The sequence below is a fragment of the Hakea prostrata genome, chromosome 4, assembly GCF_041222555.1.
Source record: "Hakea prostrata isolate BN-2017 chromosome 4, UWA_Hpros_2, whole genome shotgun sequence".
In the NCBI taxonomy this organism is placed as follows: Eukaryota; Viridiplantae; Streptophyta; class Magnoliopsida; order Proteales; family Proteaceae; genus Hakea; species Hakea prostrata.
In genome coordinates, this window is record NC_142603.1 from 1,688,617 (window position 1) to 1,705,058 (window position 16,442).

At 38.7% G+C, this 16,442-nt stretch overlaps 1 protein-coding gene across 2 annotated transcripts in view; it reads right to left on the bottom strand.

The window, feature by feature from the left end:
- Positions 1-542: 542 nt before the first annotated feature.
- The window catches only part of LOC149016977 (V-type proton ATPase subunit a3-like), a 33,732-nt gene continuing 17,832 nt past the window's right edge, over positions 543-16,442 (bottom strand). Inside the window, exons 11-18 of one of the 2 annotated variants that reach the window (XM_089151279.1) lie at positions 14,211-14,364; positions 3,964-4,124; positions 3,651-3,857; positions 3,110-3,293; positions 2,950-3,033; positions 2,657-2,850; positions 1,789-1,848; positions 543-1,652 (exon numbers count right to left, since the gene is read on the bottom strand). In XM_089151279.1, coding sequence (XP_089007405.1) covers positions 1,448-1,652; positions 1,789-1,848; positions 2,657-2,850; positions 2,950-3,033; positions 3,110-3,293; positions 3,651-3,857; positions 3,964-4,124; positions 14,211-14,364 — 1,249 coding nt within the window. In that variant the 3' untranslated portion in view covers positions 543-1,447. Of the gene's footprint in view, positions 1,653-1,788; positions 1,983-2,656; positions 2,851-2,949; positions 3,034-3,109; positions 3,294-3,650; positions 3,858-3,963; positions 4,125-14,210; positions 14,365-16,442 lie in introns of both variants that reach the window. The other variant, XR_016172744.1, reaches the window with a different exon arrangement.

A 16,442-nucleotide genomic window follows, 5' to 3' on the forward strand; every position in this document is an offset into this window, starting at 1 on the left:
TCTTGCAACACTATCCTCGACCATTGGATGGCGAAACTTTGGTCAAGATCGAAATCTTGGCCCTTTGTGCTTTTAATGGTTGAGATTTCCATCTTGACTGAAATTTTGCCATCCAACGACCAACGGTCGAGATTATCGCAAGACCATATTACCCTTAACACCTAACACAAGATATCCCCCAAAACAAGCTAATGAAATCCACTCCTTGATCTATTTCTCTTGAATGCCTGCCCTCCAATTCTTTGAGGTCATTGGGTCTCTCCGATTCCCTTCAACTGTACTACTCGTGCTCAAGAGCAAAATTCACTAAAGACAGAAAGGCTTGCCCAGGGTCCTCCTAGGGATCCTACTTCAATCTTTCCCTCATTGGATTCTTCTATCTCTTCCTCCCTCGATCGTTCTAATGTTGCTTTAGTTGACTTTACAATGTTGCTCCTAATAAAAAGTGAATCATTAATTTCATCTTATTTCTTCCTCCATGAATTCCTTCTTCTTCTTCAATTTGTCATTTTGTATCATAAGATATAGAATATAATACAAAATATAAAAAGAATAATTCAACTAAAAGTATATTTATCATTTCCATTAGTTACTTAAAAGTTTCTAACAAAATGGGTGATTGCTAATTTGGCATAGTTCTATGGTATTTCTACTTTTCACCATATATCTTGGGGTGTCCTTGAAATTAAAAAAAATAAAAAATCATGCATAATATATGAACAAGGATAGATTACTAAATTACCAAAAAATAATAATAATAATAAAATACTCTTAAAACACCTTATATGATTAGCATTTTTAATAAACATCATAATTTTAAACATTTCTTTGTGTTCACTTGTATTCACTACTTCACATTATATAATTCAAAATATTATTTGCCTTTATAATACAGCCAACAACCTTATAACTAATAATCACCTACGAATATTATTTGGAATGGGCTTATCTAATTGAAAGTTGGCCCAATCTAATATTGACAAGCTTTACCAAATGTTCAAACTCCATAAACAGGATATTATGAAATCTATTAGTAATTTTGTACACAAATCTAAAATCTAATTAATTGCCATTTTTTTCTGTATAAATTAATTACAATGCCATATATATATGAGATATATTACTCCCCTCCTCTGTTTGATATTTTTTTATGCCCTCATATATAACTACACATGAAAGTTTACTAGTAAACTGAGAAATGGGATTACAAAGCAAAATTGACTAATGTTATTAAACCACATCATGACAGAATCCAACTAAATAGCATTAGGGCTCCAGGATGGGAAATTACATGGTTTTGGCGTAAAACCACTTCATTAGCCTATTCCAAACAGGAATATACTGAACTCATCCAACTGGAAGGATTACTTGAATCATCTCTATATTGGCACATTCAATTTCCTCTCAACTATTTCTGAGATTCCCTGAGATTCATGCATTAGATAGTCTACTCATCTTCTTCATGAAGCAAAACAAAGGAGAAGGGCAAGAACTTGTAACCATCTCCCTCATAGAACTTGTTCATGAACTCTACCCAGTGAAGACGCAAGGCATGTAGGAACGCACTGAGTGTTTCCATCACTAGCAACACACCAACAGTCGCAAAAATAAATATGATTATGCCGATAACCAAGATAATAATGTTATTGAACCTGCATTTTGCACACACAAAAAGGAAAAATCATCATCATTATCAAAAGTATTACTGTTACAATTATATCTTTTAGCTTCTTTCCAAGGGTATAAGACTGGAAAGAAAAAACTACTGAAATCTTGGCAGTAACTCACCCCCAAGCAAGAAGTAGAACCTTCTCGTAGAACACACTTGATAGCTCCGAATGAGCAAGACTAGAACAAAGTAATTCAGACAATTGCATGATCAGTATTTGCTATCGAAAATGGTGAATGATAATATAAAGCAGGCTACATATTACAAATGTATTGGAGTCAAGATCAAAAGCAGATGCATCTTGCCATATCTCCTGCATAAAAGAAACAAGGTAAAATACCCTTCAATTCTCCCCCAAACATGCAAAAGAAATATTTGGCCCCACCAAGTTTTCATCTTGCACCGACAACATGATGATACAATAGACTGCTACATAGCATAACTCTTCCCACTATCAACTATAAGGAAAGATAAAATAAAATAAATAAGCTCTTCTTTATTCACAACCACACTTCCTGCTGAGTGTAGAACCAGTACTTAATGATCACTGTAAGACAAGGAAGCTTGTGACCCCATCCTTTCATCTTCCCACAAGGATTCCCTGGATATTGGCTGATGCACTGTGAGGAATGTCTTGAATCTGTAGTTAAAAGGACATGCTCTATAGGGAATAGGCCCCCAAAATTTTCCTGTTTCTCATATTTGATTCAAAGGTAAGGATTGGTCCCACCCCCCAAATTTTTCATGTTTCTCATATTCTAATTTGCAGGTAATGACTGGTCCCACCTAAAAAGTTATCACTCAGAAAAGTCAATTGATAACATGATTCACAGATTGGAAGGAGTCCCAATACTCTAAAAGGCAAGTTGGAAGACTCAAGGTATGTCCATACCAAATATGAGGATTTGAACAAGCCACAGCCAGGCATACCCCATGCAGCTCAGGGCACCAGTGGCAAAGATTTTGATGATTTGAAACTTTTATTACCTGAGAGCCCACAACCGGAGATATGAAGCTGTATTTGAGACTGATCCAAGGACAAACTCTATGGTATGAATGAGTTGGTGCACAAAAACTTCACTGAACTCAAATTCCCCATGGCCATGGGAATCATGATGCGCCTCCACTTCTAAAGAATCATCAGTACCGTGCAGTAGTGTGTAGGATTGACTTTGATGCCTCTGAAGAAACATAAGATTCAGATGGTAAAAAGCATTTAACAACACCTGGAAAATGAGTATGGTCCACAAAATATCAACCAGAGAGAGGCATGGGCATACTTCTTCGTGTTGCTTCTTCAAGAGAAAAGGCTTTGGAAGTAGCATCCATGGAACAGCAACTAGTGCCAGCAGTAGCAGTGTAAGCTGGAATGGAGAAGAAAACTTGCTTTAGAGCCCAAGGGAGAAACCAATATAACATAGACATAAGAAAAGACTATACCTGAAGGGTTTTCTGCCCAACAAAAAGCTGGTTCTCACCCAGATCATCTGTTGGACTCAGGAACATGTATATCATTATGTGGTATAAGTCAGCTTGTGAACCGGTACACCACTTCACGATTATGAGGAGAGAAAGGTAGCCAAAAAGACTGTTTAAGAATATCATCTGAGGAATAAATTGAAACCTGGAAGAATCCACAGTATAAAATCATTCATTTTTTTTAGCAACCAATATACAATGATTACAACATGGAATGAGGAGAAAGTCATGGGAGTAAAGCAAACCAGATACATACGCAACAGAAAATGGAAGAATGAGCACTAATTCATCAAACATGCACATACAATATAGAATGTGAATTTTATTATGATGGTTAGGATCAACAAATCACTTGAATGTAAAGCACTTGAATGCATTATATGATGGGGACATCAGTATCTTTCATCAGAGAATCATGCTAGAATTTAGTGATTGCCACATCAGGTGTTTATTGGCATGCAAAATATGCAAAGTAAGTATCTTAGTTTGCAATCTATCGTACCAGATGTTCAGGCTATTTCTAAAGAATTTGGCATTAAAATAGCTCAACACAATTCCGAGATTCATCTGGGATACACCTAGAAGGATTGACATCTTCATCTTCAAAGAATTAAGGAATGGCAATTCACTGCGGCTACCATGCCATGCAGGATCCACACCAAATGGGTAAGTGGAGCGCACTTTGATTAATCCAATAGTTGAAGCATCTCTACATTAAAGAGTTCAAGAATTAAGATGACTCCAGTAAAGAATGCAGAATTAATGAAATGGTCAAATCATGGACAGTCAACATTTTTTAACTACTTCATCCATACCTGCAGGAAGGATCACGACATGCATAGGCAGACTTTCCGAAAAGCTCAAATGGGACTGAAAAGAACTCATTATAGATCAAACCCGTGTAAATTGAGAACAAGGCCATCAGCATAATACAATACCGACCACCAAAAATCATTTCTGTCATGTCTCCAAGCTTCTGTTATCATCAAAATCAGAGGGCAGTAGGAGGTTAGGTCCATCAAACGCATAACATGAAAAGGGGAAAAAAATTTCAGACAGGTAAATATCACTCAATGAATAGGAAGAAGAAATAACAAGCTCACAATAGCAGAGGATGCATGGATAAATCTAAGGCAGCCAAGAACCAGAAATGCTCAAAGCTTCATGTAGAGAAGTCATTGTACTCTAAGGAAGAACTTTATTAATTTTGGTATTAGACTATAGAATATGGTACCTCTAAGAAAAATGACGTTGGAGTCATAAACTGATGTATCCAGCCCCCAGGGCAACCCCAAAAGAGCCTAGAAGGGGCCCAGGCCCATCTGAAACAGGGCCCAAACAAGGGGGCCGAAACTGACCAAAGGGCAAATTGGTCATTTTCACCCCTTAATCCAAGTAGAGTTAGGTCAGAATTATTTCTGAATTTTTTTAATTCTGTTTTTAAATTTTAATTTGGAGTCTTAGTAAGTGATGCAGCACAACCAGAAGTTACTGTTCACGCTACAGTAACGTGAACAGTAACTTAGATGATAATTTCATATTTGGTGGGCCCCAAGTCCATCTTGCATGGAAATAGATTCAAATTTGGTGGGCCCAAACTCCAGCTTGCAAGAAGATAAAATAGGAACTGTTTTTGTGGGAGTTCTAGAGATAATTTAGAATTTGTTATTTATTATTGGGATAATCATGTAATCAAAATTTTTATTTGGGTAGGATATCTAGGATAAGTTTTAGTTAGTTTTAAATTCCTAAGAGTCCAAGTAGGATCAGTCTTTTGTTAGTTTTAAATTACCAAGAGTCCCATTATAGTTGTTTTCGTATCAAAAATGTTTGTTTTGTTATTTAAACACTTGTAATCAGCTTATTGAGCATGGAGTAGAAAAATATGAATTGAAGCTTTGAGCTTTGTGCGTTTGCAGCCCCCCCCCCCTCTCTCCTTTTTTCTTCTTCTTCTTCTTCTTTTTTTTCTTATGAGTGTTCTTCTCTCTCTTCCTCTTCTTCAAGACTAATTCTTCTAAGATTTCCCTTCTTCTCCCTATCTTCTTTATCCTTCTTTCTACTCTATTCTGTCCCCCATTAGTAAGTCTGTCTTGTTTTCCTTTTTAAGAGTCAATGAGTTGTAAATTAGGAAAGAGTTATTTCCTAATAAGGAGTCCTAAATTTTAGGCACTACTCTAGTAGCTTTGGGTTGCTTGGCAATCAAGTTTCCTTTTTTGAGTCTGAGTCTTTTGTTTACGCTATAAATAGCCTATTTTGCATTGTTATTTTCAGACTTGATTGGTGGAAGAAATAAAGTTTGAAATTTTCGACTTGGGAAGTCGTGGGATCCCCAGGAGGGCGACCTGCAGCTGGTTGAAAGTGTCTTCTACAATTCTAATCACCTCCTTCTTCATCTTCAAGTAAGTACTAAGCCCATTCCCTTTAGTTACAGACCTTAGGAACAACCCTAACCTCATCACAGACAGTCCCAGCCCCTTCCCCTTTAGTTTTCTGAAAATTCCAACCCTTTCCCAAACCCTAGAAACCATTAACCATCCCTTTTCTGCTTCCAACGTTTTCAGTCCTAACCCAGTTAGGAAACCTCACTTCCCAGCCCCAAAACCCTCCTATCTACCCCTGTTAGAATCACCCAAGCCTGTTGAACAAAGGTCTAACCTTAGTTTCACCATGGCAGCCCTAAATTCTGGTTTTCAGAATTTCTGCACTTCATCTTCTTTGTTGAGAAGTTGCAGATATTTCGAGACTCTGAAACTTCCCAATTCCCATCCCTTTCTTCTTAGATCAATTCCGAACAGCAGAAAACCATCAAACAGTCCTTAACAGCCACAGAACCACCTAACCCTAATCCATCTCCCAGCCCAACCGAATTCCTAGATTGACCTAGAATTCAAAACTTGAATCCTGAATTTTGAAATCCTTAAAGTTTCAGACCTAGTTCAGCACTCCAGCAGCCTTGTAGACACCCTTAAACCCTAGCCAAAACTTCAAAGACTCCTAACTAGCTGCTGCAACTTTAATTAGAAGATCCTGAAGATAACCCAAAACCTGGGTTTACATCATAAACAAAGCTCAATTTGATAAATGGCTAGTAAATTGGATATTAAACCTGTCACTAGCCCATCCTCTTACCACCTTTCTTCTTCTGTCTCTTTATTCCTTATCCTTTTATATATATATATATATATATATATATATATATATATATATATATATATATATATATATATATATATATAGTTAATTTGGTCTTCACTACTGAATTGATCCTGGCTGCAATCAACCTCCTGCTGGGCTCCCCAGTTCAAGGTCAAATCTTTCATTACAAGCAGCTCTGGCAGGAGGGAATAGGATATGTGGGTTGGCCATCGCACAGATCTTTGAAGGTGGATCACGTTGTTAGCGAGTTTTAAAGTTTCTCACGAAAAACACTAGTGCCTCTCGGGGAACTGTGACTTGTGTCATCAAGAGACCAGTCTAAATTTATTTACAATCAACTATTGATGGAGTAAAAAGCAGCACAACATTACGTACTCCAATGACAGTTTTACCCTTATACCCCATCTTATAACAATCCCCCTCAAGTTGGTGCACGGATATCCAATATACCCAACTCGCATACAAGAGGACTAAAAACTCTACTACCTAAACCCTATGTGAAAACATTGACCAACTGACCTCCAAATTTGACAAAAGGGATGCAGATCAGACCTTGTTCCTTTCTTTGATACAATAGTGATCAATTTCCACATGCTTGGTTCTTTGATGCTTGACCAGATTATGGGCAGTAAGGATCACAGACTTGTCACAGTAAGCATCATGGACAATGTGGGAGGTCCCAAGTATTTTAAGAGTCCCTAGAGCCACATTAATTCACAAATGCTATGTGATTAGGCACGACACTCAGCTTCAGCACTTGATCAAGACACTCAGCTTCAGCACTTGATCAAGCAACAACAGTGTGTTTCCTACTTCACCATCGAACCAGGTAGCCCCTAACAAAAAAGGCCTCCACAAGAAGATGATCATGCAGAGAAAACAAAATTCTTTTCCTTGGAGCAGCCTTCTATGGTATAACTGTAAATGCCATGCCAGGACAAATATGAGAGTACAAGCTCATTTTGGCAACCAACATCTGATATTTCCCTTTATCCACAAGGTCATCTGTTTTCTCAAGAGGTGAACATTTGCTTAAAGATGGGTACCTGAAGGTTTACATCCCAACACACCAGTTCTAGATAGTACATCTAAAGTGTATTTCCATCCAATATCAATGCCAAGAAAGCATCAGACCGTGCCAAGGTCCTTGATTTCAAATTCTTCCTCAAGATATGATGTTAGTTAAGCACTCTATTCAATGTCATTGCCTGTAACTAGGAAATTGTCCACACAGATCATAAGAATTGCAATCTTAGCTATAAATCACTTGCAAAGCAGGTATAGTCAGCATTGCTTAGGATGTGGCCAAATGAGATCATTGCACCATGAAATCTTCTGAATAAAGCTTGTAGAAACTACTCTAAACCATACAAGCCACGCTTCAGGTTGCAACCTTCCCATGAGTTCTCCTGAGTAGCAAAGTTAGGATGGATTAGTGAGTGGGAGATGTATATTAATATTATATGAATTACAATTCAAATATTTGAATTTGAACTTCAACTTGTTGATACTTTGACTATAACTCAAACTCTTCTTGATCGGTTGGAGATAAGATCAATTGAGGATACAACTAGTTACGATGGATTTGAATTTGAATTCAGAGACTTATCCTTTAAACTCCCCCGCAAGGTCATTGGTTGAGAACAGACAATAAGCTTGGACTTTAAAATTTTGAATCTTGGAGCAGATAAGCCTTTGGTGAGAATGTCTGCGATTTTGTCTCCTGTGGGAACGAATCGGATTGAAAGATTATTGGTGGTGACTTATTCACGAAAAAAGTGATAGTCAATCTCAATATGTTTGGTTCGTGCATGAAAGACCGGATTAACAGCAAGGTAAGTAGCTCCAATATTATCGCAGTATAGAGTTGGTGCAAAAGTGACAACCCCAAGTTCAAGTAGTAACTGACGTAACCATATCAGCTCAGCGGTAGCATTAGCAACCCCTTTGTACTCAGATTCTGTAGAGGAGCGGGCCATAGTGGGTTGTTTCTTGGAACTCCAAGAGATTAAGTTAGGGCCGAAGTAGACACAATAGCCACTTGTAGATCGTCAATAAATAGTTGAGCCGGCCCAGTCCGTATCACTAAAGGCAATGAGAAAAAGATTAGTTGTTGGCCGAAATAGAATTCCATGGGATGGGGTCTCTTTTAGATAACGAAGAATTCGCTTAACTACATCCCAATCATCAATTGTAGGGCGACGCATATATTGACAAACTCTATTGACAGCAAATGGTATATCAGGGCGTGTGAGAGTCAAATACTGAAGGGCACCCACTGTACTTCTATATTGGGATGGATCATCATAGAGGGGAGGTTCCTCAATGGTTGCTTTGGTGATGGAGGTCGGGGTTGCTACTGATTTTGCTTCATGCATACTGGTCCTTCGCAAAAGATTTGAAGAATACTTTGACTGGCAAAGATGTAAACCGTGAGATGAGAGAGTGACCTCGACCCCTAAAAGTAGTTTAAGTCCCCAAGATCTTTGATGGCGAATTCCTTGCCAATGGCCATAATGACAAAATTAACCTCAGAAGAACTAGATCCAGTGAGGACAATGTCGTCCACATATACAAGAAGATAGATTGTTTGATGTGCTGAAGTACGAAAATATAGTGCCGTATCAGATGAGGATTGTGAGAATCCCAGAGTGAGTAAATAACTGCCAAGCCGATGAGACCATGCCCTAGAGGCCAATTTTAAACCATATAAAGCTTTCTAAAGGTGACATACATAAGTAGGTCTCTCTGGATCAATGAAACCCTATGGTTGAACCATGTAAACCTCTTCAGATAATTCACCATTTAAAAATGCATTTTGAACATCCAATTGGCGAAGAGTCCATCCTTGGGCAACTGCTAGCGATATAATCAAGCGTATGGTAGTAGGTTTGACAACGGCACTAAAAGTTGTAAAATAATCAATTCTTTCATGTTGATGAAATCCCTTGGCAACCAAACAAGCCTTATAACGTGAAATAGAGCCATCACTGTTTCGTTTGATTCTGTAAACCCATTTATTTCCAATCAAATTCATGTGGGGCTGATGAAGAACTAGACTCCAAGTACCATTGCTTAAGAGAGCATCAAATTCGTCACTCATAGCAAGCCTCCACTTGGGGTCTTTACTGGAAGTGGTATATGAGGTGGGTTCTGTTTCAGGATTATCAACAAAAGAGGTGACTAAGAGGTTCAGTTTAGAGATGGGTTTAGGATGACCCGTTTTGGATTGTGTTAGCACATGGTAAGGTTGAGGTTGAGTTGGTTGGGATGGTGCAGGTGAGTTATGGGCTAGGGTTTCGGGTGGGTTATGGGCTAAGGTTTCGGGTGCAGGGAGAGGTTGAGATAGAGTTTCTGAAATTTCAAAATTTTGAATTTGAATTTTGACTAGGAAAGGAGAGTTCAAAATTTGAATTTGAATTCGAAGTTCGGGTGGGGTGGGAAAATTCAAAATTTGAATTGGAATTGGAATTTCGGGTGGGATGAGAGATTTCAAAATTTGAATTTGAATTTGAATTTGAAAAGAGATTATCAGTTGTAACTATGGTGGGAGTGGAGTGAGGGCGGGAAGGGTGGTTAAGAGGTTGAGTTGCAAAGGGAAACTTGGTTTCCTCAAAAACTACATGTCTAGAGATGTAGGATCGACCAAGAGTTGGATCATAACATACATACCCATTGTGTGAGTTGTTGTATCCAAGAAAGATACATTGCCTGGAGCGATATTGCAGCTTGTTTTTGTTGTAAGGCCGTAACCAAGGAAAACATGCACATCCGAAGATTCTGAGAAATAAAAGATCTAGATCTTTGTGATATAACACCTGAAATGGAGATTTATTCTCAAGTACCGGTGTAGGCATTCTGTTAATTAAGAAGACGGCTGTTTCAAAGGCGGCTGGCCAGAAAATAAGGGGGACTGAAGCACGAACCATAAGAGCGAGGCCTATTTCTACTATATGTCTATGCTTCCGTTCCGCTCTCCTATTCTGTTCAGAAGTGTGTGGGCATGAATACTGATGAGATATACCATTCTCTTTAAAAAAAATGATCAATATATTCATATTCCTTGGCACCATCAGATTGAAAAACTTGAATCTTGGAATTAAAGACATTGGCTGCATAATAATAAAATTGTTTGAATACTAAAATTGCATCAGAACGACGTACAAGTGGAAAAATCCATGTAAATCTGCTGTAATCATCCAAGAAAGAAATATAATAACTATGACCTTGCGTAGATGGTGACGGAGAGGGGCCCCAAATATCAGAGTGCAATAGTTGGAATGGAGATACTGCCCTTTAGGACCATGACATACAAGTTCGACCATAACATTTGGAGCAGATACCGGACCAAGATATTTTACCTAGAATCAAGGATTCTTTTAAAAGGTACTCTGCCTATAGTAAAGTTGTGTAGTGTTGTGTCCCCTCCGGCTATAGAGAAAGGGGCATACTAGTGGAAATCTCTCTAAGGTTTTGAGAAGAGTGAACGTAGATTTATTTGAATCGAACCACTGTAAAATCCTTGTGTCTTGTCTCTCTATTATTTATTTGCTTAAAATTTTAATTGTCAATTAATTGTGAGAACAAGGCATACACTAGTCTCAACCTTTTTTTTTTTTGGATAAATAAATAATATGTTAAAGACAAGGAAACAAAATACAAGGTCTTTAAACAAAAGACCGAAGGAGAGAACTAAGGCCCCAGGAAACAACAATGAGCCTGTTTCTTGGGGAATCAGCAACAGGGGGATGGGGAATGGCACACAGCCTAGAAGAAACATCAAATAGATGGCGTTCCAAATCCTATCTATATAGTGGGATTTGGAAGTCCATCTTCTAAGATTGCGCTCCCACCAAAGATGATGGATAGAGGCACAATACACTAGCTTACCAATCCGACCGCAAATGGAGGTTCCAGCAAAGTTTCTCAGAATCCAAGGCCAATCGCGGGAAAACCCGAAGGAATGCCTCGAACAGGGCCAAATGGAGGCTAGTGCTTTTCCTCAGAGCAATTTGGAGAAAGGGCAAGAAAAAAATAGGTGATCCAAATCTTCCAAACCATTCCAACAAAGGATACAACTGGGGCTGACTGGGATATGGCGGCTGATAAGAAAGGATTGGGTGGGGAGAGCAAGGTTAAGGGCTCTCCAAAGTGTTAGGGAATGACAGGGGATGAAGGTTTTGAACCAGACCAAAGGGGGCCAAGGGGTTTTTGGGCGCGGAGGAGGTTCCAAGCAGAGGAAGTGGAGAAGGTTTTGGTGGGGGAAGGCAACCAACTGTGGATTCATGAGTGGAACTATAGATAGGGGGAAGAGACTCCCAAACTTGTGTGAGAATGGGGAGGGGTGTCGGGGACCAAGAGCCATGCAAGATGAAAGAAGACAGGGGCGCAGATTTGGGGATACGAGTGTTATAGACAGCGCGGGGACCAAAATGATTGAAGAGAATTCCCATCGGATGCATAGGTCAAGCCAGAAGGAAGTGGATGTACCAAAAGCAATAGAAGTGGAGATAGTGAAGATGGTGCGGGGGCGCAACAAGAGAATTTTCCTCCAAACCCATGAAGGATTGGACGGCATTGAGGCAGTCCAGAAGGAGTCAGATAGGAGGAGGTAAGAATAAACCCACTTAACCCAAATGGAATCTTGCTTTAAGGCAATTTTCCAGATGAGTTTGAGAAGCTTTTTCAACACCCCTTTGCAATGAACTATTTTCTTAGAGCAAATTGCTCCAGCACCTCAAAACAAAGGCCTTTAAACATTGACATCCCACTTTATCTTTGAAAAGCAAAGAAGACACTTTCATTGGACACATTTATCCAATCCGAACTGAATGCCGCTAACCATCATTATTTTTTTAATCCCAAAACTACCCTCTGAGTTATATAAGAGTACTTAAATACCCTTATGAAAATCAGAGGAAAAGAAAGAGGTTGGGTTGAGAGGGAAATTGTGAAGAATTGCTGGATAATAAGTCCAATGGAGAAGATTAAACGAGGCCTTCTCACCCCATTTTGCATAAGTGTATAATGGTCTACTATACCATTAATCATTCTGTGAGAACTAGAGACATGTGCTTGTCAAAGGTAAAGTGAGGTGTCAATGTTTAAAGGCCTCTGATTTGGGGTGCTAGAGAAATTTGCTCTTCTTTTATGTCAAGAGAGAAACTAAATCCCAACTACAAATTTTCTACAGGAGCATGAATTTCTTCCATCACGGCTGCTTTCCACTTAGGATAAAAAAGAGCTCCCCTGTCAGATTTTAGGAAGAGAAACAGAGGACAAAAAGGATATAGAGGCACAGTAGTAAGGCTCATAATAGTTGTTGCATACAAGTTCAAACCCCTTTACGAATAACAATAGGCAAATCTAAAGAAAAAATCTGAAACAATGGAGAGAGTGAAGAAAGGTACATGGAGAGCAGGTTCAGTAGTGGAGAAGCCAGTGTATTTAGAGCAGCTATACTGGTGTCTATCTGCGCCCACATGTCTAAGAAGTGTATGTATGAACAATGGGAGGTTTAACAATAGACTGCATAACCCATTGGCAGGAGACTCTCCTTGGATAGGAGAGCTGATGTCCACAACAAAAGGCATAGAAATGACCTGACAAAAGATCAGGCATATCTATACCACAAAGTCACCAATCGGCAATATCTATGTGACTACGGATGTGGTGTTCAGTAAAGTTGTCGATGAAAGCACCGTTAGCAGTTTTGACTAGGCCAATTGCAGCTAAAGATTCACTTCAACCCATAGTTTGAAATTTTGGTTGTCTCGAGGTAGTCGTTGTGCCAGGTTTCGGTGGGTTTTATGCATGTTTTTCACCTGGTCTTCGTTGGACAGCCTACTTTAAGGTTAATAAACACATTCCATGATTAGCTTGCTCAAAACACAAAACATAAATTGGTCTTTTTGATTTGCCCATACTTGATATGTGCATGACAAATACACATAAGCATGGTTTGAGTATCTCACGAGATATCTCGTTTTCTCAAGATGCCGAGACAAGATTAGGAGCAAAATCCAGAAAATTCTATATCTCGACCGAGATCTCACGATCTGGGCCCGCACATAATCATGGCAGGACTGAAAACAAGGGAAATGTCACTTTTTATGATGTAGTAACTAGTAAGTAAATCCAAGTACAGTGCATATGGCAACCAACAAAAGAGAACCATTTACACCAGAAATTGAAGAACAACAGATAAAGGCCCCACACATTAGAATGAAATAACATAAAAGGAGAACTGTCGAAGTACTCGGAACATTAAACTAGGATAAGAAGAAAGTATTTGCTTGGCAAAATGAAGACCTCACAAAAAACATCTTTGGGATCACATTTGGAAAATAAATTTGGGAATGCTTTAACTAAAATTCTGGAACTTCTGGGGAACAGTGACTTGTGTCATTGAGACACTGGTGGACATTTATGTATAACAAATGAATGATGAAGTACAAAGACAATAAAGCCCCCTAGGGTAACATTACATAATTTTATGTACATCACATGTTTTGTAGATAGTTGGTCAACCAATAGCCTTTATTATTTGGAGTGCCATAGCAACGTAAGGATCAAATTTACATAGCCTTTATCATTTGGTGATGCAGACAGCACAGGGATAAGTTTAAGAGGTTTGCCTTCCAAGTTCCATGCTGGATGGTGCCTTTAACTAGTTATTAGTTTATGTATGAAGAAAAGGAGTGGGGGAGTACAAAGAGGATAGCAGGGCTTGGATACAGTAGTGCCTACAGGAAATAGGATGCTAAACACTATACATCCAAAATGTAAGCAACAACTAAAAGCAGAAAACAATACAATTATTGAATATGATTTTTTGCCCATAAATAAAATAACATCCAAATCCCACAAATCATGGTCAACAAACAAGGAGTAATATAATGATTACCTGACCAGAAAATTTCTTTTCTCTAGATATAAAGAACAATGCTGCAAGTAACAAGCATATGCCATGGCCCCAATCACCAAACATGACTGCAAATAGATATGGGAATGTAATAATGGTATATAAACCAGGATTTGCTTCTTGATACTTGGCCACCCTACAATTACAAGAAATCATTAGCTAAATGCTCCAATCAAGATTTCATCATTCAACAAATTTCATCAAACTTCTCAATTTATGCAAAGACTACAAATAAGGATCGTATAGTGTGAAATCCAGCCCAAACCTAGCCAGGACACCCTATCTGTTTTGGGTAAAGAAGGGTTAGTTTAAATGTTACACCTTAAAGTTGGACCTTGATTTCAGTGTTATTATCTTTGAAAGCCTTAGGAAGTCATGCCAGACCTTTCCCTTAGGGTAAATCTGTAATGTCCGGCCTTATCCTAACCTTGACCCGGCCCGGAATCTGTTATGTTTGTAGGTCCGAAGACCCGAAGTGGGGGAAAAAGAGACTTGTAGACCCTTTTGGTTGATGATTCGGTGTCGGAGCCCAAGCCCATGGACATTGACGATGATGCCCCTAACTTGAGAGCATTGTCAATGTTAGTTTTGAATCTGCGCACCGAAGAGGGGTGAATTAGTTGAAATACCTAATGAACTCTTGTGCTCAATCCGAAGGTATCTCCCAAAACTATACTTCTTGATGGACTTGTAGGAGAAAACCCCACTCAATTTGACCCCATATAACCCTCCAAATCTCTGTCCGAAGTTGCTGAACTATGTCTGGCAAATCCTGCTTGTGCATCGAAGAAGGTGAGCTTAGTTGGTGGACCTAATGAACTTCCATGCTTGATCTGAAGGTATTTCTGGAAACTAGACTTCTTTATTGACTTGTAGAAGAAAACCTCACTCAATTTGACCCTGTATAGCCCTCCGAATCCCTGTTTGAACCTTGTTGTTCTGCTTGGTCGACTCCTTGGTCGACTGGGCCAGTCGACCAAGCACTTGACCAAAGGATTGCCAAATTCGAGAAATTGTAATTTTAGGGTTTTTCACTTATATTTAAACCCTACTTCGTGTTTCTTTGTTACGGCTGCCTCCTAAACACTTTTTGAACGTGAGAAGACCTCTCCGAAACTCTCTTTGGTGATTTTGAAGACTTCTTTGCAGATTTGAAGCCTCTCATCTCTGATCTAACAATTCAAGGTTAGTATCTCTTCTGAATTTTAATTATTCTTTCTTCGATCTTGTTCTTGTTTGAGATCAGGAAGAAGATGCTGCAATCTTGCAACCATCTATTCCATGATCTCATTCTATTCTTTGAGATCTATGATCATCATCATGATCTCAACCCTAGCCGGATTAATTCTTGAAACCCTAACCCTTGCTTGATTTCTGGAAAACTTTGGTGACCTCCCATGCGAGGGAAACCTCATGGGTAATGTTTCTATTAACCTAAACTAGAATTTCTATGATTTTCTTATTATGTTCTTGATTGCAATCATTCCCCTACATTCTGTGATCATAACCTTTCCTGTGGAGCCATAAAGGTTGAAACCCTAATTTCTTGGGTTAAATCAAGAACCCATATTTTTACCATGATTTGATGTTTTTATCTTCCCATATGATTCTAATACATCCTAGGAAGTTCCCCTTCGAATTTCGGATCAATCCGACTTCAAACGAGGAAGTTATGGCCAAAGCAGTCTGTACAATTCCGTATTGACTTGCTTGGTCGACTGCTTGGTCGACTAGGCCAGTCTACCAAGCACTCGACCAAAGGAGTCAGTAGCTTCGTTTTTCGCTCGATTTGATTCGTTTGCTCTCTGATCTTTTAGGTATCTTTCCTAATGCTGTATCTATGATTATTAGGAGTTTATTTACTAGGCTTGGAGTTGCTCTCTTTGATCTTTGGATTATCTTCGGCGATAATCAAGGTAAGGACAGTTATTTCATAATAACATGGATCACATACTCTCTGGTTTCTACTTTATGAAACTATGAGTTTATGTACTGTTCTTGTACTTTATACTTCTGATATACTACTATAAGTACAGTAGCACTACTACTGTAAGTACAATAGCACTTGTTTATGTATTCTTTTTCATTATTCAAGCTTATATGAAATGTTTATTACTGCTTGACTGGATTATGCTTTTACATTCTCTTTTATATGATGAATTGTTGGTTGTGTATGTCATGACTGATCTGAGAATGTGTTTGATTAGGTATGGT